The sequence below is a fragment of the Oreochromis niloticus genome, linkage group LG8, assembly GCF_001858045.2.
Source record: "Oreochromis niloticus isolate F11D_XX linkage group LG8, O_niloticus_UMD_NMBU, whole genome shotgun sequence".
NCBI classification, from domain to species: domain Eukaryota; kingdom Metazoa; phylum Chordata; class Actinopteri; order Cichliformes; family Cichlidae; genus Oreochromis; species Oreochromis niloticus.
This window is the reverse complement of record NC_031973.2, coordinates 6,888,362-6,914,660: the sequence shown is the minus strand read 5'-3', so window position 1 is coordinate 6,914,660 and position 26,299 is coordinate 6,888,362. Positions and strand designations below refer to the sequence as shown.

Below are 26,299 nucleotides of genomic sequence, written 5' to 3'. Positions count from 1 at the left end.
TTGTTCTGCAACTGTTTTTTCCAAGATCTTTGACACCAATGGTAATTTTGATATTGGCCTGTAACTGCTTGGAAGAGATGGGTCCAAATTTGATTTCTTTAATATTGGTTCAACAATAGCTTGTTTAAAATAGCTGGGAACTGAGCCATTATAAAGAGAAGTATTAATTATTTCCAGAATACAGGGGCCAATAGAGTCAAACACACTAATGAAAAATGATGGAGGAAGTACATCAAGGTGGCTTGAAGTCAGTTTCATCTGACCAAGCAGAGCACTGATGTCCTGTAAGGTAACAGGAGCAAAAGAGGACCAGGTGTCAGAGGTAAGCAACGTGTCAGTGTGATACTGAGAGGATGATGGAGAAATATTAGACCTGATGGCAGCGACCTTATTAACAAAATGGTTTAAAAACTCATTACAATCAGATCTAGTATAGACTGGTACATGAGGAACATCAGGAGAGACAATGTTCTTAATTGTATCAAACAATACTCTGGGATTTTTCTTTTTCGAAGCTATTAGATTAGCAAAATATTCAGTTCTGGCATTTTTTTATCATGTCATTAAGTAAGAAAATTGATTCCTTGAGATGTACCCTATGGACCTCAAGCTTGGAAGCCTTCCATAAACGTTCTAATTTGCGACAATATCTCCTAAAATTTCGAATATTTTCATTTATCCAAGGACAGAAATTTGAAGAATGGACAACAGTTAGTTTCAGAGGTGCCACCGTATCTAAAATAGATTTACATTGATTGTTAAAAGACAAAATAAGTGAATCCATATCATTCTGAGCCATGCGAGGGTCAAACATGGCAGAGAACCTTCCAGCAGCATCCTGGTTTATAATCCGCCTTTGGATCATCAATTTAGGAGGTGAAGGATCCACGTAAAATGACAAATTAAAGAATATGCAGCTATGGTCACTCACATGGACATCCTCCACACATACATCATGTATATTTAAACCCAGGGAGAAAACAAGGTCCAGTGTGTGGCCCTTTGTATGTGTGGGGCCAGACACATGCTGCATAAAGTTAAAAGACTCAGTGATAGTGATGAGCTCAGCAGCAGTGTTACAGGAAGCGTCATCAATATGAAGGTGGAAGTCTCCCAATATTACAACCTTCTCCAATTTAATGATCGATGTCAGAAGGTCGTTAAATTCAGTTAGAAAGACCCCAGCAGGTCCAGGAGGTCGATAGATTAAAATACAGTAAAAGGTTTTCAGAGAACCGACCTTCATCATCTGTGACTCAAATGAAGAAAAGAAGTCCGAGGTCATCAGATTGCATGTGAGTCTTTCCTGGTAAACAACAGCGAGTCCTCCACCACGTCCTGACAGACGCGGAGTTCCAATGACAGAACAGCCAGACGGGCAGATTTCATTCAAGTGGACATAATCCTTATTTTGCTGCCACGTCTCAGTCAGACACATAAAATCTAGAGACTCTTTAATAAAAAGATCATTTAGAATAAATGATTTGTTCGTTATAGAGCGAACGTTAAGCAGGGCGAACCGAATTGATGACGGTTTATCTGCGAAATCTACAGCTGACTGCGGCGGCGCTTGAATTAGACACCTGTGGACCTGCCGGGCAGGGCGGCGACTCCAGAGTTGGGAAAAACCTTGATCGATGAGCAGACGTAGCTGTCACCAGCAAAACGGAAAATGGATGACGGACACAGAGTGAGCAAACTGCTTTCGAGCCATGGGGCTCGGGTCCCAGGCGGCAGCGGCGGCGTAACATCCCCAGCAAACGACAGGAGAGGAACTGGTCGCAGGCACCGAGAGTCACCCCACAGCCAAGCAGCTAGCCTCCGGTACCTTCTCCTTTTCACCTGGACGCCGGCCCTCGTTCCCCTTTTTCGTCTCTTGAGGGTGGAAATGTCGCGGGTTGTGCACAGTAGCACGCACTCAGGTGAGGAACATACCAGAGGAGGAGGAGGAAAAGTTTTTCTGTAGCTGTCCCAGCTGTCACAGTAGCTCTCCATTGAGTCTTCGATGTTTAAAAGTGTATCCCGATTATAAGTTAAAGCAGCAGAAGCAAAGTCAGAATACAAAAGAGCAAAAATTATATTGTAAACGACAAGTGACGACAGTGAAAAACTATACTGTCGCCTCCAACGAGCTGTAGCAGCGGCAAAGCCAAACACAGGCGCCATTGCTCCCCTGTTTGATTGTACTCATTAAAAATAAGTGCATAATAATTATTCTGGATATTTCAGGAATAGAGTCAAGTCAACATATTTCAATTTGTGAGGTAAGAATATATTTATTGACTTTAACATATAAAATAATATGAAATATGTCTAGTTTACTGTATGGAAATTTTTCAGAAATCAATAAATAAATAAATATACACAAATATTAAAAATAAATAATAGTGTAAATATTATGAATAGAGTAAATAAATTAAACCAATTAAAAAATACAAATACACTTTTAAAAATTTATCCGGCAGGTCTTGGTGCTCAAACTCACTCCATATGAGGTATCAGTACTTCTGCTTTCTATGTTATAAGAGCGTTTGTGAAGGATCAAACTCCTTTCTTTATAAATCTGGACAATGTTTCTAATGTTTGATTGTACTCATTAAAAATAAATGCATAACCCTTATTCTGGATATTTCAGGAATAGAAAGGTCAACATATTTCAGTTTGTGAAATAAGATAATAATTATTCAATGTAACATATAAAATAATATGAAATAGTTTATTTTAATGAAAATTTACAAAACAAATAAATGAATAATACACAAATATTAAAAATAAATAATAGTGTAAATATCATAAATACAATAAATAAATTAAACCAACTAAGATATAATTTAACAATAAATTAAAAAATACTTTTTAAAAATATGTATCCGAGAGAAAACTTTCAGTGGGCAGTTCTCGGAGATATGAGAAATTCACATTGTCTCAGATGGGCTTGTGTTATGTTCCTGATCTTCTCCCAGGCTTCAGCACTGTAACCCTACAGACAAAACAATATTATCATTATTAAAATACCAGAGGTGAAATATCTGTCATATCTAAATACAGGCTCAGTAAAAATAATGCAGGCTTACATTTTTCTTTAGGATTTCATTTAAGAGTCTCTCGAAATACATTTCTCTCCTAAAAGACAGCTGTTGCCCCTTCTGTGTCGTATTGCTGTGGCTTCCAATCTAAGTAAATCAAGAGAAATAAAACAAAATATATTTAAATAAATCATTCACCACTTTAACTTATTCACAGTTGTCAGGTCTTTTACATAATAGAGACTGAATTCATCGTAAAATTACAAAAACGAATGAAAGTGAACTTACACAGGAGCGAAGCTCTTCAGTCTGTTTGTTCACAATATTGAGAAAGTTCTCCACTGTGTTCTCCTCCCATGGTGCAGAGCTGCGATTCTTCTTAAACAGGGCAAACAGGTCATTCAGAATCTGAATTGTGAAAGCCAGTTTATCCTCAGCCTGGAAGAAGAAGAAGAAGAAGAAGAAGAAGAAGAGATTACTATAGGAATACTTTTGTGACACTTGAAGATGGATGGCTTAGAAAGTCAAAGAACATGAATCCACACAGCAATGAAAATTTCCCCAGATATATCTTAGTTTGCACAGGAATAAATGGTTGAAAATGAGTTCTTTGTATTTTTGTCCTTGAATTATACACAGGAGTTATGACAGAGTCATGATAATAGACAACTCCATTGGCTCTGTGGGAGAGAATCCCTACGACCCTTTTAATAGCTATAGTCTATATATAGGTAAAGACAAACTTTTGTAGATTTGCCATCACGACACCTTCAGTTCTTCCAACAAAAAAAGAAACAACTTTATGTAAAAAGTTAGGGATGACTTACTGTTGCTTTGGACGTCTGGCGATACAGTCGATTAGGGAAAGCTACGTTGTGCTCAATTTCAGCATCCTTAGTGGTGTTAGTAATCTGCATCACACACGCACACACATCACATGCATGAAACTAATCAAACTATTTAAATCAATACCACATTAAACATTATGCAAAGAAGTGCTCTCACCATCATATGAAGTCGACCTAAAGCTATTTCGTTGTACAGACTGAATTGACTCATGTTGTTGTCTGGATGTTTTACAATCCATTTACCAGTGGGCACGCACTGCAAACAGTTCTGGTCTCAGCACAGCTGGGAATCAGCGATATGCGTGACCTGCAGTCTGGATTTATAAAAGGGAAGTGGCACAAATAAATAAACGGAAAGATAAAAATAAAAACGAGAGAGGTTAGTCCGCCCTTCATTCATAACAATCTTTACGGCTGGACGGACTAACCAAAAGAAATTACAAATCAACCAAAAAGAAAAAATTAACTGCAGAGGCATCACAACAACAGAATATCGATCGCGCGCAGTCGATCTAGAGCTTGAACACCATTAAAACTTCACACGAACAACATACCCACTCGCACCAGAGTGAGTTAATTGTCTCTGGAACTTCCCACAGAAGAGCGCTGACCTCACCTCACACACCCACTACCTGTTCAAAGTTCCTCTGCCAATCACACGGCAGAAGCCAGCAAACTGCCAGGTGACACTTGTTACAAATAGAAACTCTACGCCGCCTATAGGTGATACTCGTAAATTACAGCTTCCACTTTGGGTATTTGTTTTCTCTTTACCGAGGAAAATGAAAGCGGCTGCCACGTGGGTGAAGAATGGGCGCAGGTATGGATGAGCAGGTGTATTTACCTTGGTTCATTGCATCATTGCATCATTTCATGTGGCCTGCATTTAGCTTTTTTAGTAGTTTGTTCATTATTAAACAGCTTGCACTTCTGCTGTACTTGTAAATCAGTTGTGATGTATTTGTGTTGGCCTCATGTGACCAATAGTGGAGGGCAAACCAGGAGTCTTCATCTGCTCCGATTCTGAATGAGTCTGAAATAAAAATAATTGAAAAAAGCCCCCCTCAGCAAAACAAAAAAAAAACAAAACAAGAAAAGCAATCCAGCACCTGTAGTACTTGCAATGACGTTATCGTTAACATATGTCTGACCTGTGATCTGTTCAGTTTTGTTTCGTCACCTATTCATGCATGTGGGTCCACTCTCTGCCTGCCACATGCCCGTTTCTTGACATAATAGACTTAAATGTCCTCAAAGCAGCATTAATATCCCTGTAACACATTAAATGTTTAGTATCAAAAGGTAAACCTATACACGTTATGGTTACAAATAAAATCATCAGTCGTGAGTTGTGTTTGTCGTCATGTTTCTTAGGTGTTCAAATGGATGTGTATCTCCAGGAATCCTCATAATGATGTCAACTAACTTTTAACCCTTATAACTTCGGATATCTTATCCACCTGCGGGTTTCCCAGGTATATAGAAAATGAAATATTTTCGCTCTGCTATAAATGCGGCGCTGCAGGTCTGCTCCATCAGAACACCGGGAGACATTTGCTTCATACAAAGGAAGTTTATACCTTTTAAAAATGCTGAACAGGATTCTCTTTGCTTGCCTGTTTCTTGCTCTGTCCACTGAAGGCTCCTCGCTAAGCTGCAGATGGATGGATCATAAATTCAGACAGCACAACGAAGAAACTCTGAATCTACTTGATACCATGGTAAGTGTTTTAATGTTTTAATATTAGTTGATTCGTTATTTAAATACTTTTAGAATTATTTCACTTTAGCATCTGATGACTAAAACACTCAATGTGTTTCAGGCTAAAAACGTCACTAACACCACTGAAGTGGAGGTCACCGTGGCCTTCCCTAATCACCTGTACCGCCAGGTTTCCAAATCATCAGTAAGTGAACCTCAGCTTTTGAATATTGAAAGAAAAAAAAGATAATTTTCTCTTATGACAGGTTAATTGTGTCTTTTAAATCTACTCTTATTATTATTAAAGCATTTCTAAAGTGGTCTGTGTTTGATCTTCTTCTTCCAGGCTGAGGATAAACTGGTTTTCACAGTTCAGGTTCTGGAGGAGGTGGCTGTCCTGTTTGAGGAGGATCACAGCTCTGCATCATGGGAGGACGGCACAGTGAGGAACTTTCTCAATATTGTCAACAAACAGGCTAAAGAGCTTCACTCCTGTGTAAGTTCACTTTCAGTTGGGTTTTTAGTACATTCGAATATGATACTTTACATGACATGACATATTCTTAATTGTAATTTTGCTTGTAATTAAATTAGATTGGGAGCCACGGTCACAAGATGAAAACCACAAAGCTGCACATGTATTTTAAGAGACTCTCACATCATATCTTAAAGGAAATGGTAAGATCACATCATTCTCATTAATTTGTGGTTTAGATCATTCTTAAGATAAATAGATGGAATAACTTATTTCAGTAATAATAATACTAATATTGGTATTTCTGTAGGGTCACAGTGCTGAAGCCTGGGAGGTGATCAGGAAGGAAACCAAAGCCCATCTAATGAGAGCAGAACAGCTGGCTTCGTCTCTGCACACTGCCCACTAAAACCTGTCTGTTGTCATGTCTGTGATGACGGCTGTGTTCTTCTAATTGCTTGTCTATTTATTTTATTTATTTATTTATTTACTTGGTTGTTTGTATATTTATTTTTGTTTTGATTGTTTTTCTATGCTGATCAAGATTTTGTAAAAATTTTGTCTTCATAATGAGCAAAATGAACATTTTTTTAAAATATATTTTTATTAAATAAACGAGTCTATCTTCGTACAAACAAAGTGAATTTATTGTTTATATTACATTTTTATTATCAAAATGGGGAGCTTGTAAGTTCCTTTAACCAGATTATGATTGCAATTAGAAGATGATCATTTAGCCTGGAGAAATAGTTTGTTGCTTTATAAGAAAGCCCTCCGTAAAGCCAGAACATCTTACTATTCGTCACTGATTAAAGAAAATCAGAACAACCCTAAGTTACTCTTCAGCACTGTAGCCAGGCTGACAAAAAGTCAGAGCACTGTTGAGCCAACCATCCCTTTAACATTAACAAGTAATGACTTCATGTACATCTTCTCAAATAAAATTTTAATCACTAGAGAAAAAATTACCAAGAATCGTCTCACAGGCGTAATATTATCTACAGCTACTTTAAATACCATTGATATTCATTTAGACTCTTTTTCTCCAATTGATCTTTCTGAGTTAACTTCAATAATTACTTCCTCCAAACCATCAACGTGTATTTTAGACCCCATTCCTACAAAACTGTTTAAAGAATTACTGCCATTAATTAATGCTTCAATCTTAAATCTGATCAACCTATCTCTAATAATCGGCATGTATGTATCACAGGCCTTCAAGCTGGCTGTAGTTAAACCTTTACTTAAAAAGCCATCTCTAGACCCATCAGTCTTAGCTAATTATAGGCCAATCTCCAACCTTCCTTTCATATCAAAAATCCTTGAAAGAGTAGTTGTCAAACAGCTAACAGATCATCTGCAGAGGAATGGCTTATTTGAAGACTTTCAGTCAGGTTTCAGAGCTCATCACAGCACAGAAACAGCTTTAGTGAAGGTTACAAATGATCTTCTTATAGCCTCTGTCAGTTTTGGCCGGCGGTCATAGGTTCCTTCCAATAATATGACGCGAGACTGGAATAAAATATATCCATGGACTGGCACTTTATTAAAGAAGGCACATGTTAACAGCACAAACACCAACAACTAAAAACAAAGTGGCTTCCTTTTATACTCTACCTATTCAGGTGAGCATCCGGACGAGCCCAAGTATGGGGATTAGCTAATCAAAATGAAAACATAACCCTCCACACAAACAAACATACAATAACATTAGAGCACATAACAAACATATACATATTTCCAACACGCACTATAAACAAATCAATAACTCAAGCTTCAACCATTACTATCTAAATTAAAACCATTCTTAACCATACTCCCCTAACCTGGCACACTGGTCTGCTCCAGGAGCTCTTAAGCAGGTGATTGAGCGGCTTTCACTATTTTACGCCACATCCTGCAAGAAGCAACCAGGATAGGTGAGTACTTTTCCAAATTCTCTTTTCACATATGTTTAGGTTATCGACAAATGATTAAATGTAAGCAGCTCTAACTTCGGCTCTTTTCTGACACAGGTAGGATGGCCAGTCCCCTTGTCTCTTCTCATTTACAAGCTGTCAATTTAATCCTACATCAAATAAACCTAATAAAGAATTCATAAGAACTAATGTGTGATTTCTTTATTATACTTTTAAATTCCCAATCAATTAATAAAAATACAAACAAGATAATAGAACCCCAGGTCTCCATTATAGCCTCTGACAGTGGACTCGTCACTGTGCTTGTCCTGTTAGACCTCAGTGCAGCGTTCAATACTGTTGACCATAATATTCTATGAGAGCACGCTGTAGGTATTACAGGTACTTCGCTGCAGTGGGTTGTATCATATGTATCTAATAGACTCTAAAAGACTATCTAATAGACTCCAATTTGTGCATGTAAATGGAGAGCAGTCCTCTTCACACACTAAGGTCAACTATGGTGTTCCACAGGGTTCAGTGATAGGACCAATTCTGTTTACATTATACATGCTTCCCTTAGGCAGTATCATTAGAAGACATGGTATACATTTTCACTGCTATGCTGATGACACGCAGCTCTATCTATGAAGCCAGATAACACACACCAATTAGTTAAACTGCAGGAATGTCTTAAAGACATAAAGACCTGGATGACCGCTAACTTTCTGCTTCTTAATTCAGATCAAACTGAAGTTATTGTACTCGGCCCTGAAAATCTTAGAAATATGGTATCTAACCAGATTCTTACTCTGGATGGCATTACCTTGGCCTCCAGTAATGCTGTGAGGAACCTTGGAGTCATTTTTGACCAAGACATATCCTTCAATGCACATATTAAACAAATATGTAAGACTGCCTTCTTCCATTTGCACAACATCTCTAAAATTAGAAATATCCTGTCCTCGGAGTGATAAGATAAGATAAGATAAGATAAGATAACCTTTATTAGTCCCACATGTGGGATGATGCTGAAAAACTAGTTCATGCATTTATTACTTCTAGGCTGGACTACAGTAATTCATTATTATCAGGAAGTCCTAAAAGCTCCCTTGAAAAGCCTTCAATTAATCCAAAATGCTGCAGCAAGAGTCCTGACAGGGACTAGAAAGAGAGCATATCTCTCCTGTATTGGCTTCCCTTCATTGGCTTCCTGTTAAATCCAGAATTGAATTCAAAATCCTGCTCCTCACATACAAGGTCTTGAATAATCAGGCCCCATCTTATCTTAATTTCAATTTCAATTTCAATTTCAATTTTATTTCTATAGCACATTTAAAAGTCACGAGTACAACAAAGTGCTTCACAGATGAGCCGCATTTGCGGGTTACAGCAATAAAAGAGCAGAAAATACAATTGACAGCAAAGAAATACAGTTATAGAATGGTGACGTGACAGCAAGCATGAACCAGGGAGAGGTTAAAACTAAGTTGTTTGGAAGGCAAGCTTAAACAGATGGGTTTTTAACCGTGATTTGAAGGATTGGATAGATTCCGACGCACGGACATCAAACGGCAAGCTGTTCCAGAGTTTTGGTGCGGCAAAAGCAAAAGCACGATCCCCCTTAGTCTTCAGTCGAGACATTGGTTGCATTAAGAGCCCCTGGTTAGAGGATCTGAGTGCTCTCGTGGGGACGTATAGATTAAGGAGGTCGATCAAATAACTGGGTGCCAGGTTATTTAAAATTTTAAAAGTGTATAAAAGAATTTTAAAAACGATACGGTATTTGACAGGGAGCCAATGAAGGTTGGCAAGGATGGGTGTGATATGGTCATGTCTTCTGGTGCCGCTTAGAAGGCGTGCTGCGGCGTTCTGGACTAACTGCAGGCGTTGGATAAGGGAAAGATGGAGACCTAAATAAAGAGAGTTACAGTAGTCCAGTCTTGAAGTTATGAAAGCATGAATGAGCTTTTCAAGGTCATTGTGTCGTAGGTAGGGCATTGCCTTAGAAATTTGGCGCAGTTGGTAGAAGCTGGTTTTCACCACTGCAGCCACTTGCTTATCTAATTTAAGGGAACTATCCAGCACTACTCCAAGGTTTCTGACAGTAGACGATAGATGACTGGCATAGGATCCTAAGGTCTCCGATAGCTGATTCAAAGGCATGTGACTGTCAAAGATGATAATTTCTGTTTTGTTTTCATTAAGAGTGAGGGAGTTGTGCAGTAGCCAGTCTCTAACATCACACAGACAGTTGAGTAATGGCAATAGCGGGGACTGAAGATCCAAATCCAGTGGAAAGTAGATTTGGATATCATCCGCATAACAATGGAAAGAAATATTATGATTTCTGAAAATTTGTCCCAGGGGTAGCAAATATAAAGAGAACAGCGTGAATAATCAGGCCCCATCTTATCTTAATGACCTTGTAGTACCATTTCACCCTATTAGAGCACTTCGCTCTCGCACTGCAGGCTTACTTGTTGTTCCTGGAGTATTTAAAAGTAGAATGGGAGGGAGAGCCTTTAGTTTTCAGGCCCCTCTTCTGTGGAACCAGCTTCCAGTTTGGATTCGGGAGACAGACATTATCTCTACTTTTAAGATCAGGCTTAAAACGTTCCTTTTTGCGAAAGCATATAGTTAGGGCTGGACCAGGTGACCCTGAATCCTCCCTTAGTTATGCTGCAATAGACATAGGCTGCCGGGGGACTCCCATGATGCATTGAGTTTTTCCTTTCCAGTCACCTCTCCTACTCACTACGTGTTAATAGACCTCTCTGCATTGAATCGCACCTGCTATTAATCTCTTCCACAGCATGTCTTTATCCTGTTTTCCTTCTTTCACCCCAACCTGTCGCAGCAGATGGCCCCGCCCCTCCCTGAGCCTGGTTCTGCTGGAGATTTCTTCCTGTTAAAAGAGTTTTTCCTTCCCACTGTCGCCAAAGTGCTTGCTCATAGGGGCTCATAGGATTGTTGGGTTTTTCTCTGTATCTATTATTGTAGGATCTACTGTACAATATAAAGCGGCTTGAGGTGACTGTTGTTGTGATTTGGCGCTATATAAATAAAACTGAATTGAATTGAATGAGGCATCAGCGAAGATCCAGGACACGCTCGAGGGATTATAGCTCTCAGCTGACTTGGGAATGCCTTGGTGTTCAGGGAGAGTTGGCCGGCGAGAGGGAGGTCTGGCCTTCTCTGCTTAGACTGCTGCCCAGCGACTCGGCCCTGGATAAGTGGAAGAAGACGGATGGATAGACAGTGTAGAAAGAAAAAAAATGTAAGATATATTCAAGGAAGCTGGAGAACAACTCACCACTTTAAAAACCAAAGAAAGTCTTTAACATGGTCTTGGTGCTCATACTCACTCCACGTGAGGTATCAGAGCTTTTGTGAAGAATCAAACCGGTCTTTTTATATAAATCTGGACAATATTTTTTGATTGTACTCATTAAAAATTAGTGCATAACCCTTATTCTGGATATTTCAGGAACAGAAAAGTCAACATATCTCAGTTTGTGAGATAAGAAAATATTTATTGACTTTAACATATAAAGTAATAAGAAATATGTCTAGTTTATTTCATGGAAAATTTTCAGAAATCTAATAAATAAATAAATAAAAACAATAGTATAAATATTATGAATACAATAAATACATTAAACCAATTAAGAAATACAAATACATTTTAAAAATTTATCCGACAGACAAGTTTTAGTGGGCAGTTCCCAGAGATGTAACCAGGAACGCGCATTGTCTCAGATGGGCTTGTTATGTTCCTGATCTCCTCCCAGGCTTCAGCACTGTAACCCTACAGACACAACAATATTATCATTATTAAAATACCAGAGGTGTAATATCTGTCATATCGAAATACAGGTTTAGTACAAATAATGCAGACTTACATTGTCCTTTAAGGTTTCATTTGAAAGTCTCTTGAAATGCGTCAGCTGTGTCGTTTTTTGTGATTGTTTTTCTATGCTGATCAAGATTTTGGAAAATTTTTGTCTTCATAATGAGCAAACTGAACATTTTGAAAATATATTTTACTAAATAAAAGAGTCTATCTTCTTACAAACAAAGTGAATTTATTGTTAATATTACTTTTTATTATCAAAATGGGAAACTTGTAAGTTCCTTTAACCAGATTTCGATTCCAATTAAACTCAAAAATAACGTCTCAAAAAAACAAAACAAAAAAAGGGAAAACTCCACAGTGCTTGGAAGTTCACAAAAGAGGAATTAAAGTCTTCTTTAATGGGTTAAAAAGAAAACCCATAATATAAGATGTAACTCTTCTGTCAGTCAATCAGTAAATTGACACAATTAAGACAGTTTATTATATTATATTACATTATATTATATTATATTATATTAATGAATGTATTTATTTATTTTTAATGCCCTAATATGGAAAAACTTTTCAACCATTTTTCAGTTCTTTACACATGACTGTGTATTTGTGTAGGCATCGTGCTCATGTACTGCATCAGTCTAACGTTTACTTTGTGGTCATTCCACCATGCGTTATTCTTCATATGTATTGAGACAGAGGGCGTTTTAAACACAATCTCAAATATGTCTAAACTGGAGGAGTAATTGTATCATTTACTGACCATATTAATTTCTGTGTGGATAACACCGTACCTACCAGGACTGTACGGTGTTTCTCCAACAACAAACCTTGGATTACCCCACAAATTAAAGCTGTCCTCAAGCAGAAGAGGAGGGCCTTCAAATCCAAAGACAAAGAGGAGTTGAAAAGGGTGCAGAAAGAGCTGAGGGGACTGATAAGGAATGGGAAGGACAGCTACAGGCAGAAGATGGAGAACCAGCTTCAGCAAAATAACGTTGGTGAAGTCTGGAGCGGCCTCAGAACCATCTCGGGCCACAAACATCAGAACTCTCTGCCTGGGAGGGATGTGAGGTGGGCAAATGAACTGAATCATTTCTTCAACAGATTTGATTCAGCCATGAGGCAGTCTTCGACATCGGCTGCAGACTCACCCACCCCCACTGCTGCTGTTCCACCTCTGACACCTCAGACACTTCACACCTCCTCTATTCACCCTGCTCACTCCTCCCCACCCCCAACAACAGCATCCAATACACACTCAACACAAGGCTCCAGCTTGTCTCTCTCAACCACCCAGGTTAGGAGGGAACTGAGGAGGATTAAAGCCAAGAAGGCAGCGGGCCCAGATGGCATCAGCTCAAGGGTCGTCAGGTCCTGCGCGGACCAACTGTGTGGGGTGATGGAGCGCATCTTCAACCTGAGCCTGAGGCTGGGGAGAGTCCCACAGCTCTGGAAAACCTCCTGTGTTGTACCAGTGCCAAAGACTTCACGCCCCAAGGACCTCAGCAGCTACAGGCCGGTGGCTCTGACATCCCACCTGATGAAGACCCTGGAGCGGCTGGTCCTGGCTCAGCTTCGGCACCTGGTGAGCTCATCATTGGACCCACTTCAGTTTGCCTACCAACCTGGCATTGGAGCAGATGATGCCGTCATTCACCTCCTACATCGTTCCCTCGCTCACCTGGAGACCGCTGGGAGCACTGTGAGAATCATGTTCTTTGATTTCTCCAGTGCCTTCAACACTATTCTTCCCTCGGTCCTGAAGGACAAGCTGGAGAACTCAGGAGTGGACCATCACCTCACTACCTGGATTTTGGACTACCTCACCGACCGACCACAGTATGTGAGGACTCAGGGCTGTGTGTCGGACAGGGTCGTCTGCAGTACGGGGGCCCCACAGGGAACGGTTCTGGCTCCATTCCTCTTCACCATCTACACTGCAGACTTCTCCCACAACTTCACCCAGTGCTTCCTGCAGAAGTTCTCTGATGACTCTGCAATAGTCGGCCTCATCACTGATGGGGACGACAAGGAGTACAGAGGACTGACTCTAACTACCTCCAGATCAACGCCAGTAAAACCAAGGAGCTGGTGGTAGACTTCCGCAGGCACAAACATCCTCCACTGCAACCACTGAACATCCAAGGTATGGACATTGAGGCTGTGGACAGCTACAGGTACCTTGGTGTTCATCTGAACAACAAACTGGACTGGACTCATAACTCAGACGCCTTCTACAGGAAAGGGCAGAGTAGGCTGTACCTGCTGCGGAGACTCAGGTCGTTTGGAGTGGAGGGCCCACTCCTGAAGACCTTCTATGACTCTGTGGTGGCCTCAGCCATCTTTTATGGTGTGGTCTGCTGGGCGGCAGCATCTCTGCTGGGGACAGGAAGAGACTGAACAGGCTGATCCGAAGGGCCAGCTCTGTTCTAGGATGCCCTCTGGACCCAGTGGAGGTGGTGAGTGACAGGAGAATGGCGGCTAAGCTGTCATCCCTGTTGGACAACATCTCCCACCCCATGCAGGAGACTGTGACAGCACTGAGCAGCTCCTTCAGCGGCAGGCTGCGGCACCCACGGTGCGGGACGGAGAGATTTCGCAGGTCTTTCCTCCCCACTGCTGTCAGACTCCACAATAAAGACTTTTGCAGCTGATCAAACACACACATCCACACATGTGCAATAAGACTGCTATATGTGCAATTCTTTCTCTGACAAAGTTGTATTTTTGTATTTTCTTACTCAGTTGTATATAGCATTTGCATTCTATTTTATTCTATTGTATATATTATTCTATTTTATTCTATTGTATATGGTATTTTATTTTATTTTATTGCATTCCAGTGTTTTCTAATTTCTGCTACATAACTTTGCACTTTTGCTGTAACGAAACAAATTTCCCACCTGTGGGACTAATAAAGGTCATCTTATCTTATCTTATCTTATCTTATCTTATCTTATCTTATCTTATCTTATGTCAGTTTTTCATAAAGCACAGTTTGTAAATTAAAAAAAAAGTTTAACAATGTGTCTGTTTTTTATGATCAACTTTATCTGTTATTTCCTTTGTAATTCAGCATAAGCGGTTATTGACTTTTAACTCCTTTCGCCATTTCTCATTGGTTGTACTGTATTTTTTATGTTTCTTATTGTTTGCTTGGTTTTTGTTTAGTAGTTTGTTTGTTTTTTGATGATGATAGCTCATTGGAAATCATCTTGTTGATGGAAAATACTGTTATCATTGGCATTTTTTTTTTTAGATACGACTAAAAAAAACCTGCAAACAAATCATTTTTTCTTTCTTTCTTTGTTGTGACAGGTGCTAGTAACAAAGTGCCTAAATATACCATTTAAAATGGGTTCTTTGAATCTTGTGTGTAGACACAACCCTGGTTCATTCCTTGAGTTATTTACTTTTTAATGCTGAATGTCTCAAAGGTCCGATTTCAGTGGCTTAAGAAACAAAAAAAATAATTTTTTCAAGAACTAGAATAAAAAAGCACACAGTGTACAAGGGGGAGGATGTTGGGACAGACCTGGCACACCTAAATGTATAGTGAGGGTGTGCTGGGAATGCCTAGGAGAGGCCCCGGTCCGCAAGATCTTCAACTCACACCTCCGGCAGAGTTTACAACCCAGTGGCAGGAGTTCAGGCAGGCCACGGAAAAAGCCTTTGGGACTACCTCGAAGAGATTCTGCCAAACCGTCCGGCAACTCAGGTGAGAAAAGCGATGCTCTACCTGCACTGTGTGTAGTGCAGGTGGAGCACTGCTGACTTTAACTGACAACATTTTTGGGAAGTGGACGGAATACTTCGAGGACCTACTTAATCCCACTGGCAGAGTCGGGGACGAAGGGAGGGGTAAGGTCACTGAGCTAGTTAAACAACTCCTTGGTGGCAGAGCCTCGGGGGTGGATGAGGTTCACCCTGAGTTCCTGAAGGCTCTGGATGCTGTAGGCCTGTTTTGGTTGACATACCTCTACAATGTTGTGTGGAGATCAGGCACGGTACCTGTGGATTGGCAGACCGGGGTGGTGGTTCCCGTCTTTAAGAAGGGGGATCAAAGGATGTGTTCCACCTATAGGGAATCACATTCCTCAGCCTCCTTGGAAAAGTCTATGCCAGGGTGCTGGAAAGGAGAGTCCGTCCATTAGTCGAACTTTGGATACAAGAGGAACAATGCAGTTTTCGTCCTGGTCGTGGAACCCTGGACCAGCTTTTTATCCTCTCGACTTGAGGGTGCAAGGGAGTTTGCCCAACCAGTCTACATGTGCCTTGTGGACTTGGAGAAGGCATTCGACCTTGTCCCTCAGAGTGTCCTGTGGAATGTGCTCTGGGAGTTGGGGGTTTCTGGCCAATTGCTACGGGCCATTCAACCTTATACAACCACTGCAGGAGCTTTGTCCGCATGAAGCACCAGGGCAGATCCATCGTACGCTGGAGGGATTATATATCTAGGCTGACCTGGGAATGCCTTGGTGTTCGGGGAGAGGTGGCCGGGTTTCTTCCTTTTAAAAGGGAGTTTCAAAACCCCCAAAAGTTTTTAAAGTGGTCTTGGTGCTCATACTCACTCCATATGAGGTATCAGAGCTTTTGTGAAGAATCAAACCAGTCTTTCTATATAATTCTGGACAATGTTTCTATGTTTGATTGTACTCATTAAAAATAAGTGCATAACAATTGTTCTGGATATTTCAGGAATAGAAAAGTCAACATATTTCAATTTGTGAGGTAAGAAAATATTTATTGACTTTAACATATAAAATAACATGAAATATGTCTAGTTTACTGTATGGAAATGTTTCAGAAATCAAATAAATAAATAAATATACACAAATATTAAAAATAAATAATAGTGTAAATATTATGAATAGAGTAAATAAATTAAACCAATTAAAAAATACAAATACATTTTTAAAAATTTATCCGACAGACAAGTTTTATTGGGCAGTTTCCAGAGTTTCAACCAGGGACGCACATTGTCTCAGATGGGCTTGTGTTATGTTCCTGATCTCCTCCCAGGCTTCAGCACTGTAACCCTACAGACACAACAATATTATTATTATTATCATTAAAACACCAGAGGTGTAATATCTCTCACATCGAAATATAGGTTTAGTAAAAATAATGCAGACTTACATTGTCCTTTAGGGTTTCATTTGAGAGCCCCTTGAAATGCGTCAGCTGTGTCGTATTGCTGTGGCTTCCAACCTAAATAAACCACAAGGAAAGAGCAAAATATATTTGAATACATCATTCTCCACTTTAACTTATTCACATTTTTCTGAGACTGATATATAATATATATAATAGAGACTGAATTCATTGTAAAATTAAAAAATGCCATATCAGTGTTCATTGTAATGAAGGTGAGTTTACACAGGAGTGAAGCTTCTCAGCCTGTTTGTTGACTATATTGAGAAAGTTCTCCACTGTGTTCTCCTCCCATGGTGCAGAGCTGCGATTCTTCTCAAACAGGTCAAACACCTCCTTCAGAATCTGAACTACGAAAGCCAGTTTATCCTCATCCTGGGGAGAAGAAGAAGAAGAAGAATAAGAAGAAGAAGAAGAAGAAGAAGAAGAAGAAGAGATCACTATGGGAATACTTGTTCAAAACTTCAAGATGGATGTCTGAATAGTCAAAGAACAAGAATCCACACAGCTATGAAAAATTTTCCAGAGACTGGAAAGCTTTGTTTGCACAATAACAAATGTTTGAAAATAAGGTTGTTGTGTTTTGTCCTTGAATTATACATTTTTATACACAGGAGTTATGACAGAGTCATGATAAGAGACAACTCCCTTGGCTCTGTGGGAGAGAATCCCTACGACCCTTTTAATAGCTATAGTCTATATATAGGTAAAGAGAAACTTTTGTAGATTTGCCATCACGACACTTTCAGTTCTTTCATTACAAAAAAAGAAACAACTTTATGTAAAAAGTTGGGGATGACTTACTGTTGCGTTGGACGTCTGTTGATACAGTTGATTAGGGAACGTCACGTTGTGCTCAATTTTAGTGGTGTTAGTAATCTGCATCACACACAAAACGCACACACATCACATGCATGAAACTAATCAAACTATTTAAATCAATACCATATTAAACATTATGCAAAGAAGTGCACTCACCATCATATGAAGTTGACCTAAAGCTATTTTGTTGTGCAGACTGAATTGACTCATTTTGTTGCCTGGATGTTTTACAATCCATTTGCAACTTAGCGAGGAGCCCGTACTGTACATCCCGAGAAACAGGCAAGCGATGAAAATCCTGCTGATCATTTTTGAAAAATGTAGAAATTTCCTTAGTGTGAAGCAAACTCTCAGGTCTCCTGGTGTTCTGATGGAGCAAACCTCCAGCGCTTCATTTATAGCAGAGTGCAAGAATTTCATTTTCTAATCAAGTAGAAAGTTAAAAAAAAAAAAAACAAAAAAAAAAAAACAAGATTTATAACATCATTTTCATTTTGTTTATGCGAAATTCTTTCTTACATTATTTTATATTGGAAAGTTGAAGGTTGGAGATTTACAGTAATGTTTTGCAGGCAGTATTCACCTTCTTTGCGGGTAGCAAGGCATTAATGGCAGTTTTGACTGAGTGTTTGATTGTTGAGTGATATATCACCTAGGACGTATGTCAAGTGACTGTATGTGGCATTAGGCCTGGATTGCTTTGGGTGCATTTACTGTATGAGAAGATTGTATTTTATTTTAATTTTTCTACAGTACTTACAACATAACTTTTGGTTTTTTTTGGTTTTTTATAACATAGTTTTTAAGTATTTATTTTTGTGAATGTTGCATTGATCAGAGACATCTCTCAATTTCATTGTACTTGTGGCAATGACAATAAAGAATATTCTATTCTATTCTATTCTATTCTATTTAAAAAAAAAAAAAAAAAAGTTAAAAAATGAAAACAGCCAACGTCGAACACAGTTTTTCGTCACTCATGATCAAATAGAATGAAAGCGGATGTGTACCAAACGTCATTGACGCACCGTACGCACGTTTGCTTTCAGTTTCAAGTAGGGTTGAATAAAGAAGAGAAGAAAAGAGTATAGAGTGATTTAAGTTTGTTTTTTCAGGTTCTGAAATAAATAAAAAGCCAAATATAGCCTACTGGTCATATAAGTTGCAGTGTGTTATGAAAAGTCTTGAAAAGCAGGGCAGGAGCTGTGAACGGAGAACAGAAAGTCTTGTGGCGTCTACAACAATATGTAACAGAGCACTAAGGTGTCAAATAAAATGACAAAGAGATAAATGTATAATGTATTTATTCCATCAATTAAACATACATTTCCCATTCATTCCCAGACAGGACTTAAAACATATTTTACTAAGATTCCAGCTGCACATGAGACCCATCAAACCAAAGGTGCGAGCAAATAACACTACACTGCAAACCGTCACACCCAGTTTAGAGACACTGCAATCCATTTGCAACAGTCCATTTACCAGTGGGCACGCACTGCAAACAGTTCTGGTCTCAGCACAGCTGGGAATCAGCGATATGCGTGACCTGCAGTCTGGATTTATAAAAGGGAAGTGGCACAAATAAATAAACGGAAAGATAAAAATAAAAACGAGAGAGGTTAGTCCGCCCTTCATTCATAACAATCTTTACGGCTGGACGGACTAACCAAAAGAAATTATAAATCAACCAAAAAGAAAAAATTAACTGCAGAGGCATCACAACAACAGAATATCGATCGCGCGCAGTCGATCTAGAGCTTGAACACCATTAAAACTTCACACGAACAACATACCCACTCGCACCAGAGTGAGTTAATTGTCTCTGGAACTTCCCACAGAAGAGCGCTGACCTCACCTCACACACCTACTACCTGTTCAAAGTTCCTCTGCCAATCACACGGCGGAAGCCAGCAAACTGCCAGGTGACACTTGTTATGTGTGCCTATGCCAAGAGGCACACATATTACTATTCCTCGGATTTATTATTATTATGTGTGCCTATGACAAGAGGCACACATATTACTATTCGTCGGATTTATTATTATTATTATTATTCTTCAGTTTCCGCCTGAAATTTTGCAGCGAAACTCGCCTCGCAGTTTGAGACAAGCTTCATATATGTTACCTCATTTTGTGCGGCTGGATCAGGAATGGTGTGCTATGACTTTTGGTGTTTATAACTATTATAGTTTTTTAAATATTAATATTTTAGTGAAAATTTTCCCGCGCTTCTCTGCCAAACAGTTTTGAAAATAGGATTACATATGTTAGATCATTTTGTGCGGCTGGAGCTGGACTAGTATGGTATACACTTTTGGTGTTTATGACTTTTATAGTTTTTGAAATATTTAGATTTTAGTGCAAATTTAGGCCAATTTCCATAGAAACAGACTTTATTTGTGGTGGGTTGGCTCTCTCTAGTGGTATACCGGGAGTAGTACGGCTGAAAATCTGTATGCTTGTTACAAAACTCCATATCCCATAATTCATAGCACCCCTCTGCCGAGTTAAACAATGGCGGACACCACTTCGTTTTATATGTCTTTTATTCGTGTTTCTAGGTCACAAAATACACTTTTAAGATATTTTCAGGCGAGAATGTAGGTGTGTAAACTTCAAATATCTGCTCGTTTTATCAAGACATCCCATATTAGCGACAATTCTCTTAAGTGTTGCTGATAGCCGGCTAGCTAGCTAAGCCGCTAGCTTAGCTAGCTAGCGCCCCTTCGTGAAAAACCACCCAGGCTTGGCTGATAGTGAGGTGGCTAAAATTTGTTTAATCGCCTGATCGCTCGGCAAGGGTCTGTGTCTTAGCTGGACTTATTTTCGTTTATATGGGCCGATGATGCTGGTCGATGTGGAAAAAATAACTGAGTTGTTTGGTGGTGGAGCTACAACAGAGGGCAGCTATCCACCGGTGTGTGACAGAAAGGACATGCCGCGAACGAGACATACAAGGCGGTGAGGCTACCGCCGATCGTCCGGTGTTTGCTAACGCGGAGGTCAATCGTGGATCAGGGAAAGCGAAGGCAGGAGCGTGAGGTGAACTGAATTTCAGGTAAGAAGTTATGACCTGCACTCTATTTGGGTCAGATATAAACCGAGTTTAGGTGTAGTTTATTTAGCAACAGTTCTCTTACGTGTTGCTGATAGCCGGCTGGCTAGCTAGCTAGCGCCGCTAGCTTAGCTAGCTAGCGCGGCTAGCGACCCTTCGTGAAAAACCACCCAGGCTTGGCTGATAGTGAGGTGGCTAAAATTTGTTTAATCGCCCGATCGCTCGGCAAGGGTCTGTGTCTTAGCTGGACTTATTTTCGTTTATATGGGCCGATGATGCTGGTCGATGTGGAAAAAATAACTGAGTTGTTTGGTGGTGGAGCTACAACAGAGGGCAGCTATCCACCGGTGTGTGACAGAAAGGACATGCCGCGAACGAGACATACAAGGCGGTGAGGCTACCGCCGATCGTCCGGTGTTTGCTAACGCGGAGGTCAATCGTGGATCAGGGAAAGCGAAGGCAGGAGCGTGAGGTGAACTGAATTTCAGGTAAGAAGATATGACCTGCACTCTGTTTGGGTCAGATATAAACCGAGTTTAGTTGTAGTTTATTTAGCAACAGTTCTCTTACGTGTTGCTGATAGCCGGCTGGCTAGCTAGTTAGCGCCGCTAGCTTAACTAGCTAGCGCGGCTAGCGACCCTTCGTGAAAAACCACCCAGGCTTGGCTGATAGTGAGGTGGCTAAAATTTGTTTAATCGCCCGATCGCTCGGCAAGGGTCTGTGTCTTAGCTGGACTTATTTTTCGTTTATATGGGCCGATGATGCTGGTCGATGTGGAAAAAATAACTGAGTTGTTTGGTGGTGGAGCTACAACAGAGGGCAGCTATCCACCGGTGTGTGACAGAAAGGACATGCCGCGAACGAGACATACAAGGCGGTGAGGCTACCGCCGATCGTCCGGTGTTTGCTAACGCGGAGGTCAATCGTGGATCAGGGAAAGCGAAGGCAGGAGCGTGAGGTGAACTGAATTTCAGGTAAGAAGTTATGAACTGCACTCTATTTGGGTCAGATATAAACCGAGTTTAGGTGTAATTTATTTTCGTTGACCTTTTACAATCATACTGCCACGGGAGTTTATATACAGCTGTGTGCGCACTAAGTTACTGACGTTGGACTTTATTTTATTCATTAGGGTTAGTTCATAGAGTTGCCGTGCCGTACAAACGGAATCGTCCCACATTCAGAGAAAACATTATGATTTATTCTGTCGTTACGAAGCCTCCCCTGTCATTCTCTCGCGTGTTGAAACGTCAATCATGAAACTGATCAATGATCGGCTGTTCGCTCTTATTTATCGCGCTAAACAACAGCAGCACGTTTAAGCTTGATCAGCTGTTGTTAGAATTCTTTTGATTTTAACAGCTGATGTTTGCTGGAGCATGAAGATGAAATCAGAAGATGTCCTTACTGAATCATCAGAGCTGAACTGGTGATGGAGAAACAGGTTTACACTTTAGGTGACATGAATGAGTTGAAGGGAAGTTATGAGTTGTTTCTGAGAGACAAAGACCAAGCTCCTTTTTTGTGTAGCTGACAGCTGGTAACTGTGCAGGGGCGTATCTAGCAAAGCTTTTACGGGGGGGGGGGGGGGGCAGCTAGGGCATTAACAGAGAAAGGTGGACACAAAGATATACTTTTCTTTCTTACTGTCATATAAAATATTTAGCTTTTATTAAATAGTTATCTGAATCTCACAACCAAAGTTTGTATAATAATACACAAGATTGGCTGTAGACCATTGTTCATAATTCAGAACACTGTGTAAAAATAACAAAAAACAAAAAGTGAATGCATGTGTGAAAAGTGGTCCATAATGTAATGCTTCAAAGCGTGTTCATGCAAACATTGTCGGGTCTGCCGTGGTACAATGGGACTTCTGCTCATGAACCTGTGTGCACAGCGTCTGCAAATCGGCGCTGTACGAAGTAACTTCATCTTTACACAAAACTGTAAGCTGTCATCTGTGAAGCGTGAGCGGTGTTTGTTTTTACCATAGTTCATGGTGGAGAATGGCTGCTCTTCTGAGTTTTGCTCTCTGTAGCCGTATGAATGGCAACTACAGTGATTAGCAGCAGCATAGGCACACATAAAATTTCTTCTGAAATTTTCGCTTTCTAGTTATTATTATTATTCTCCAGTTTCCGCCTGAAATTTGCAGCGAATCTCGCCCCACAGTTTTGAGACAAGCTTCATATATGTTACCTCATTTTGTGCGGCTGGATCTGGAATGGTGTGCTATGACTTTTGGTCTTTATGAATTTTATAGTTTTTTAAATATTAATATTTTAGTGAAAATTTTCCCGCGCTCCTCTGCCGAACAGTTTTGACTTTAGGGTTACATATGTTAGATCATTTTGTGCGGCTGGAGCTGGACTATTATGTCATGACTTTTGGTGTTCATGACTTTTATAGTTTTTTAAATATTAATATTTTAGTGCAAATTTAGGCCAATTCATCTTTTGGCGCCAAATAAACAGACTTCATTTGTGGTGTGTTGGCTCTCTCTAGTGGTATGCCGGGAGTGGTACAGCCTGTCTACCCTTATTTGGATTACCGTAATGATGACAATTTCAACGGTGCGCACAGCGTCGCTGCTTTCAGGAGCCATTGGAATTTTTAAGGTTGCGCAAATCATTCAAAAGTTACGGTAATGCTTGGTGGAAAACTCAATATCCCACAATTCATAGCAGGCCTCTGCCGAGTCAAACAATGGCGGCCATCACTTAGTTTTTATTTTCCTCTTAATACTGTTTCTAGGTCACAAAATAAACTTTTAAGATATTTTCAGGCGAGAATGTAGTTGTGTAAACTTCAAATATCTGCTCGTTTTGTCAAAACATCCCATATTAGCGACACTGTTCTGACGATGTCGTTTCTGCCTGAGGCTAGCTGGCTAGCTAGCTAGCGCGGCTTTGCTAACAAGCTACAGCCGGCCTGGATGACAGTGAGGGCGGCTTACTATGGTTTCACCCCCGGTCCTTCGCAGTGTCTCGTGGTCACAGCTGGACTTATTTTTCCTTCATATGGACCGATGATTTATTTATTTATTCATTTTAGTAACGGTATAAACAGTGAAAGGTGGTGGATTGGCCAGATGTAAACTTCAAATATCTGCTCGTGTTACCAAGACATCCCATATTAGCTCTGATGTTTTCGGTGCCTGCAAAGAGCTAGACAGGTAGCTAGCTAACCCGAGCTGGCTGTCTTTTTGACTCAGGGTCATAGCTGGACTTATTTTTCGTTTTTATGAGCCGATGAGGGGTTTTTTTTAGTAACGGTACAAACAGTGAAAGGCGGTGGATTGTCCAGATGCTGGTCGATGTGGAAAAAATAACTGAGTTGTTTGGTAGTCGCTGACGCGGAGCTACAACCGAGGGCAGCTATCCACCGGTGTGTGTCAGAAAGAACATGCGGGGAACGAGGCGGCGAGGCGACCGCCGATCGACCGGTGGTAGATCGTGGATCAGGGAAACCGAAGGCAGGAGAAGCAGGCGGCTGCCGGTCGGAGCGTGAGGTGAACTGAATTTCAGGTAAGAAGTTATGACCTGCACTCTATTTGGGTCAGATATAAACCGAGTTTATCTGACTACGTCGGTCCTGCCTGACAGCTAGCCGGCTACCTAGCTAGCTGCCGCACTTGGCTGCAAATGGATAGCGAGGGGACTCTCTCTCTCTCCTTTCACCTCCCCGGTCTCTCGCAAATGCTCGCATAGAATCGGAGTTACAGCTGGATGTGGAAAAAATAACTGAGTTGTTTGGTGGTGGAGCTACAACAGAGGGCAGCTACCCACCGGTGTGTGACAGAAAGGACATGCCGCCAACGAGACATATGAGGCCGGGCAGGCGATTGCTAACGCAGTGGTCAATCATGGATCAGGGAAAGCGAAGGCAGGAGCGTGAGGTGAACTGAATTTCAGGTAAGAAGTTATGAACTGCACTCTATTTGGGTCAGATATAAACCGAGTTTAGGTGTAGTTTATTTAGCAGCAGTTCTCTTATGTGTTGCTGATAGCCGGCTAGCTAGCTAGCGCCGCTAGCATAGTTAGCTCGCGCCGCTAGCAACCCTTCGTGAAAAAGCACCCAGTCTTGGCTTATATTGAAGCGGGTGAAACTCGTGTCAGCACCCGGTCGCTCTCTATTTGGGTCAGATATAAACCGAGTTTAGGTGTAGTTTATTTAGCAGCAGTTCTCTTATGTGTTGCTGATAGCCGGCTAGCTAGCTAGCACCGCTAGCATAGTTAGCTCGCGCCGCTAGCAACCCTTCGTGAAAAAGCACCCAGGCTTGGCTTATATTGAGGCGGGTGAAACTCGTGTCAGCACCCGGTCGCTCTCTATTTGGGTCAGATATAAACCGAGTTTAGGTGTAATTTATTTTCGTTGACCTTTTACAATCGTAATGCCACGGGTGTTTATATACAGCTGTGTGCGCACTAAGTTACTGACGTTGGACTTTATTTTATTCATTAGGGTTAGTTCATAGAGTTGCCGTGCCGTACAAACGGAATCGTCCCACATTCAGAGAAAACATTATGATTTATTCTGTCGTTACGAAGCCTCCCCTGTCATTCTCTCGCGTGTTGAAACGTCAATCATGAAACTGATCAATGATCGGCTGTTCGCTCTTATTTATCGCGCTAAACAACAGCAGCACGTTTAAGCTTGATCAGCTGTTGTTAGAATTCTTTTGATTTTAATTTCTAGTATCAGCTGATGTTTGCTGGAGCATGAAGATGAAATCAGGAGATGTCCTTACTGAATCATCAGAGCTGAACTGGTGATGGAGAAACAGGTTTACACTTTAGGTGACATGAATGAGTTGAAGGGAAGTTATGAGTTGTTTCTGAGAGACAAAGACCAAGCTCCTTTTTTGTGTAGCTGACAGCTGGTAACTGTGCAGGGGCGGATCTAGCAAAGCTTTTAGGGGGGGGAGCTAGGGCATTAACAGAGAAAGGTGGACACAAAGATATACTTTTCTTTCTTACTCTCATATAAAATATTTAGCTTTTATTAAATAGTTATCTGAATCTCACAACCAAAGTTTGTATAATAATACACAGGATTGGCTGTAGACCATTGTTCATAATTCAGAACACTGTGTAAAAATAACAAAAAACAAAAAGTGAATGCATGTGTGAAAAGTGGTCTATAATGTAATGCTTCAAAGTGTGTTCATGCAAACATTGTCGGGTCTGCCGTGGTACAATGGGACTTCTGCTCATGAACCTGTGTGCACAGCGTCTGCAAATCGGCGCTGTACAAAGTAACTTCATCTTTACACAAAACTGTAAGCTGTCATCTGTGAAGCGTGAGCGGTGTTTGTTTTTACCATAGTTCATGGTGGAGAATGGCTGCTCTTCTGAGTTTTGCTCTCTGTAGCCGTATGAATGGCAAACTACAGTGATTAGCAGCGGCATAGGCACACATAAAATTTCTTCTGAAATTTTCGCTTTCTAGTTACAA

General features: G+C 40.5%; 3 protein-coding genes across 5 annotated transcripts; 1 reads left to right on the top strand and 2 right to left on the bottom strand.

Moving 5' to 3' along the window:
- Positions 1 to 1,581: 1,581 nt before the first annotated feature.
- On the top strand, positions 1,582 to 6,640 carry LOC109203266 (interferon a3). Of its 2 annotated transcripts, none has more exons than XM_019362695.2 (6): positions 1,582 to 1,922; positions 5,516 to 5,595; positions 5,698 to 5,781; positions 5,923 to 6,072; positions 6,171 to 6,254; positions 6,362 to 6,640. In XM_019362695.2, exons 1-6 carry the CDS (start codon positions 1,673 to 1,675, stop codon positions 6,458 to 6,460), a joined length of 747 nt encoding a protein of 248 aa, XP_019218240.1. In that variant the 5' UTR covers positions 1,582 to 1,672; the 3' UTR covers positions 6,461 to 6,640. The 2 variants fall into 2 exon arrangements, with proteins under 2 accessions (XP_019218240.1, XP_019218241.1); XM_019362696.2 differs by lacking the exon at positions 1,582 to 1,922 and adding an exon at positions 4,587 to 4,694 and having other exon boundaries at positions 6,362 to 6,631.
- Positions 2,789 to 19,452, bottom strand: LOC100702601 (interferon a3). 2 transcript variants are annotated; one of them, XM_025909990.1, is made up of 6 exons: positions 19,295 to 19,452; positions 4,032 to 4,145; positions 3,854 to 3,937; positions 3,315 to 3,464; positions 3,075 to 3,173; positions 2,789 to 2,980 (listed from the first exon to the last, which is right to left on the bottom strand). In XM_025909990.1, the coding sequence occupies exons 2-6, from the start codon at positions 4,083 to 4,085 to the stop codon at positions 2,885 to 2,887; spliced, it is 483 nt and encodes a 160-aa protein (XP_025765775.1). In that variant the 5' UTR covers positions 4,086 to 4,145; positions 19,295 to 19,452; the 3' UTR covers positions 2,789 to 2,884. The 2 variants fall into 2 exon arrangements, with proteins under 2 accessions (XP_025765775.1, XP_019218246.1); XM_019362701.2 differs by lacking the exon at positions 19,295 to 19,452 and adding an exon at positions 4,429 to 4,549 and having other exon boundaries at positions 2,827 to 2,980; positions 4,032 to 4,188.
- LOC100696424 (interferon a3-like) lies at positions 16,740 to 18,239 on the bottom strand. The gene is made up of 5 exons (XM_005466659.4): positions 17,905 to 18,239; positions 17,764 to 17,838; positions 17,185 to 17,334; positions 16,945 to 17,016; positions 16,740 to 16,844 (listed from the first exon to the last, which is right to left on the bottom strand). The coding sequence occupies exons 1-5, from the start codon at positions 18,199 to 18,201 to the stop codon at positions 16,746 to 16,748; spliced, it is 693 nt and encodes a 230-aa protein (XP_005466716.4). The 5' UTR covers positions 18,202 to 18,239; the 3' UTR covers positions 16,740 to 16,745.
- Positions 19,453 to 26,299: the final 6,847 nt, after the last annotated feature.

What these genes read in the sequence shown, in the direction of transcription:
- LOC109203266 (XM_019362695.2), top strand. Translation starts at nt 1,673, where the DNA reads ATGGATGACGGACACAGAGTGAGCAAACTGCTTTCGAGCCATGGGGCT. An exon ending in CTAAAGAGCTTCACTCCTGT is followed by an intron (nt 6,073 to 6,170) that starts GTAAGTTCACTT and finishes TAATTAAATTAG; the next exon opens with ATTGGGAGCCACGGTCACAA. An exon ending in ATCATATCTTAAAGGAAATG is followed by an intron (nt 6,255 to 6,361) that starts GTAAGATCACAT and finishes GTATTTCTGTAG; the next exon opens with GGTCACAGTGCTGAAGCCTG.
- LOC100702601 (XM_025909990.1), bottom strand. Translation starts at nt 4,085, where the DNA reads ATGAGTCAATTCAGTCTGTACAACGAAATAGCTTTAGGTCGACTTCAT. An exon ending in TAGGTCGACTTCATATGATG is followed by an intron (nt 3,938 to 4,031) that starts GTGAGAGCACTT and finishes TGTGTGATGCAG; the next exon opens with ATTACTAACACCACTAAGGA. An exon ending in GCCAGACGTCCAAAGCAACA is followed by an intron (nt 3,465 to 3,853) that starts GTAAGTCATCCC and finishes TTCTTCTTCCAG; the next exon opens with GCTGAGGATAAACTGGCTTT.
- LOC100696424 (XM_005466659.4), bottom strand. Translation starts at nt 18,201, where the DNA reads ATGAAATTCTTGCACTCTGCTATAAATGAAGCGCTGGAGGTTTGCTCC. An exon ending in AACAGACGTCCAACGCAACA is followed by an intron (nt 17,335 to 17,763) that starts GTAAGTCATCCC and finishes TCTTCTCCCCAG; the next exon opens with GATGAGGATAAACTGGCTTT. An exon ending in ATGAAACCCTAAAGGACAAT is followed by an intron (nt 16,845 to 16,944) that starts GTAAGTCTGCAT and finishes TTGTGTCTGTAG; the next exon opens with GGTTACAGTGCTGAAGCCTG.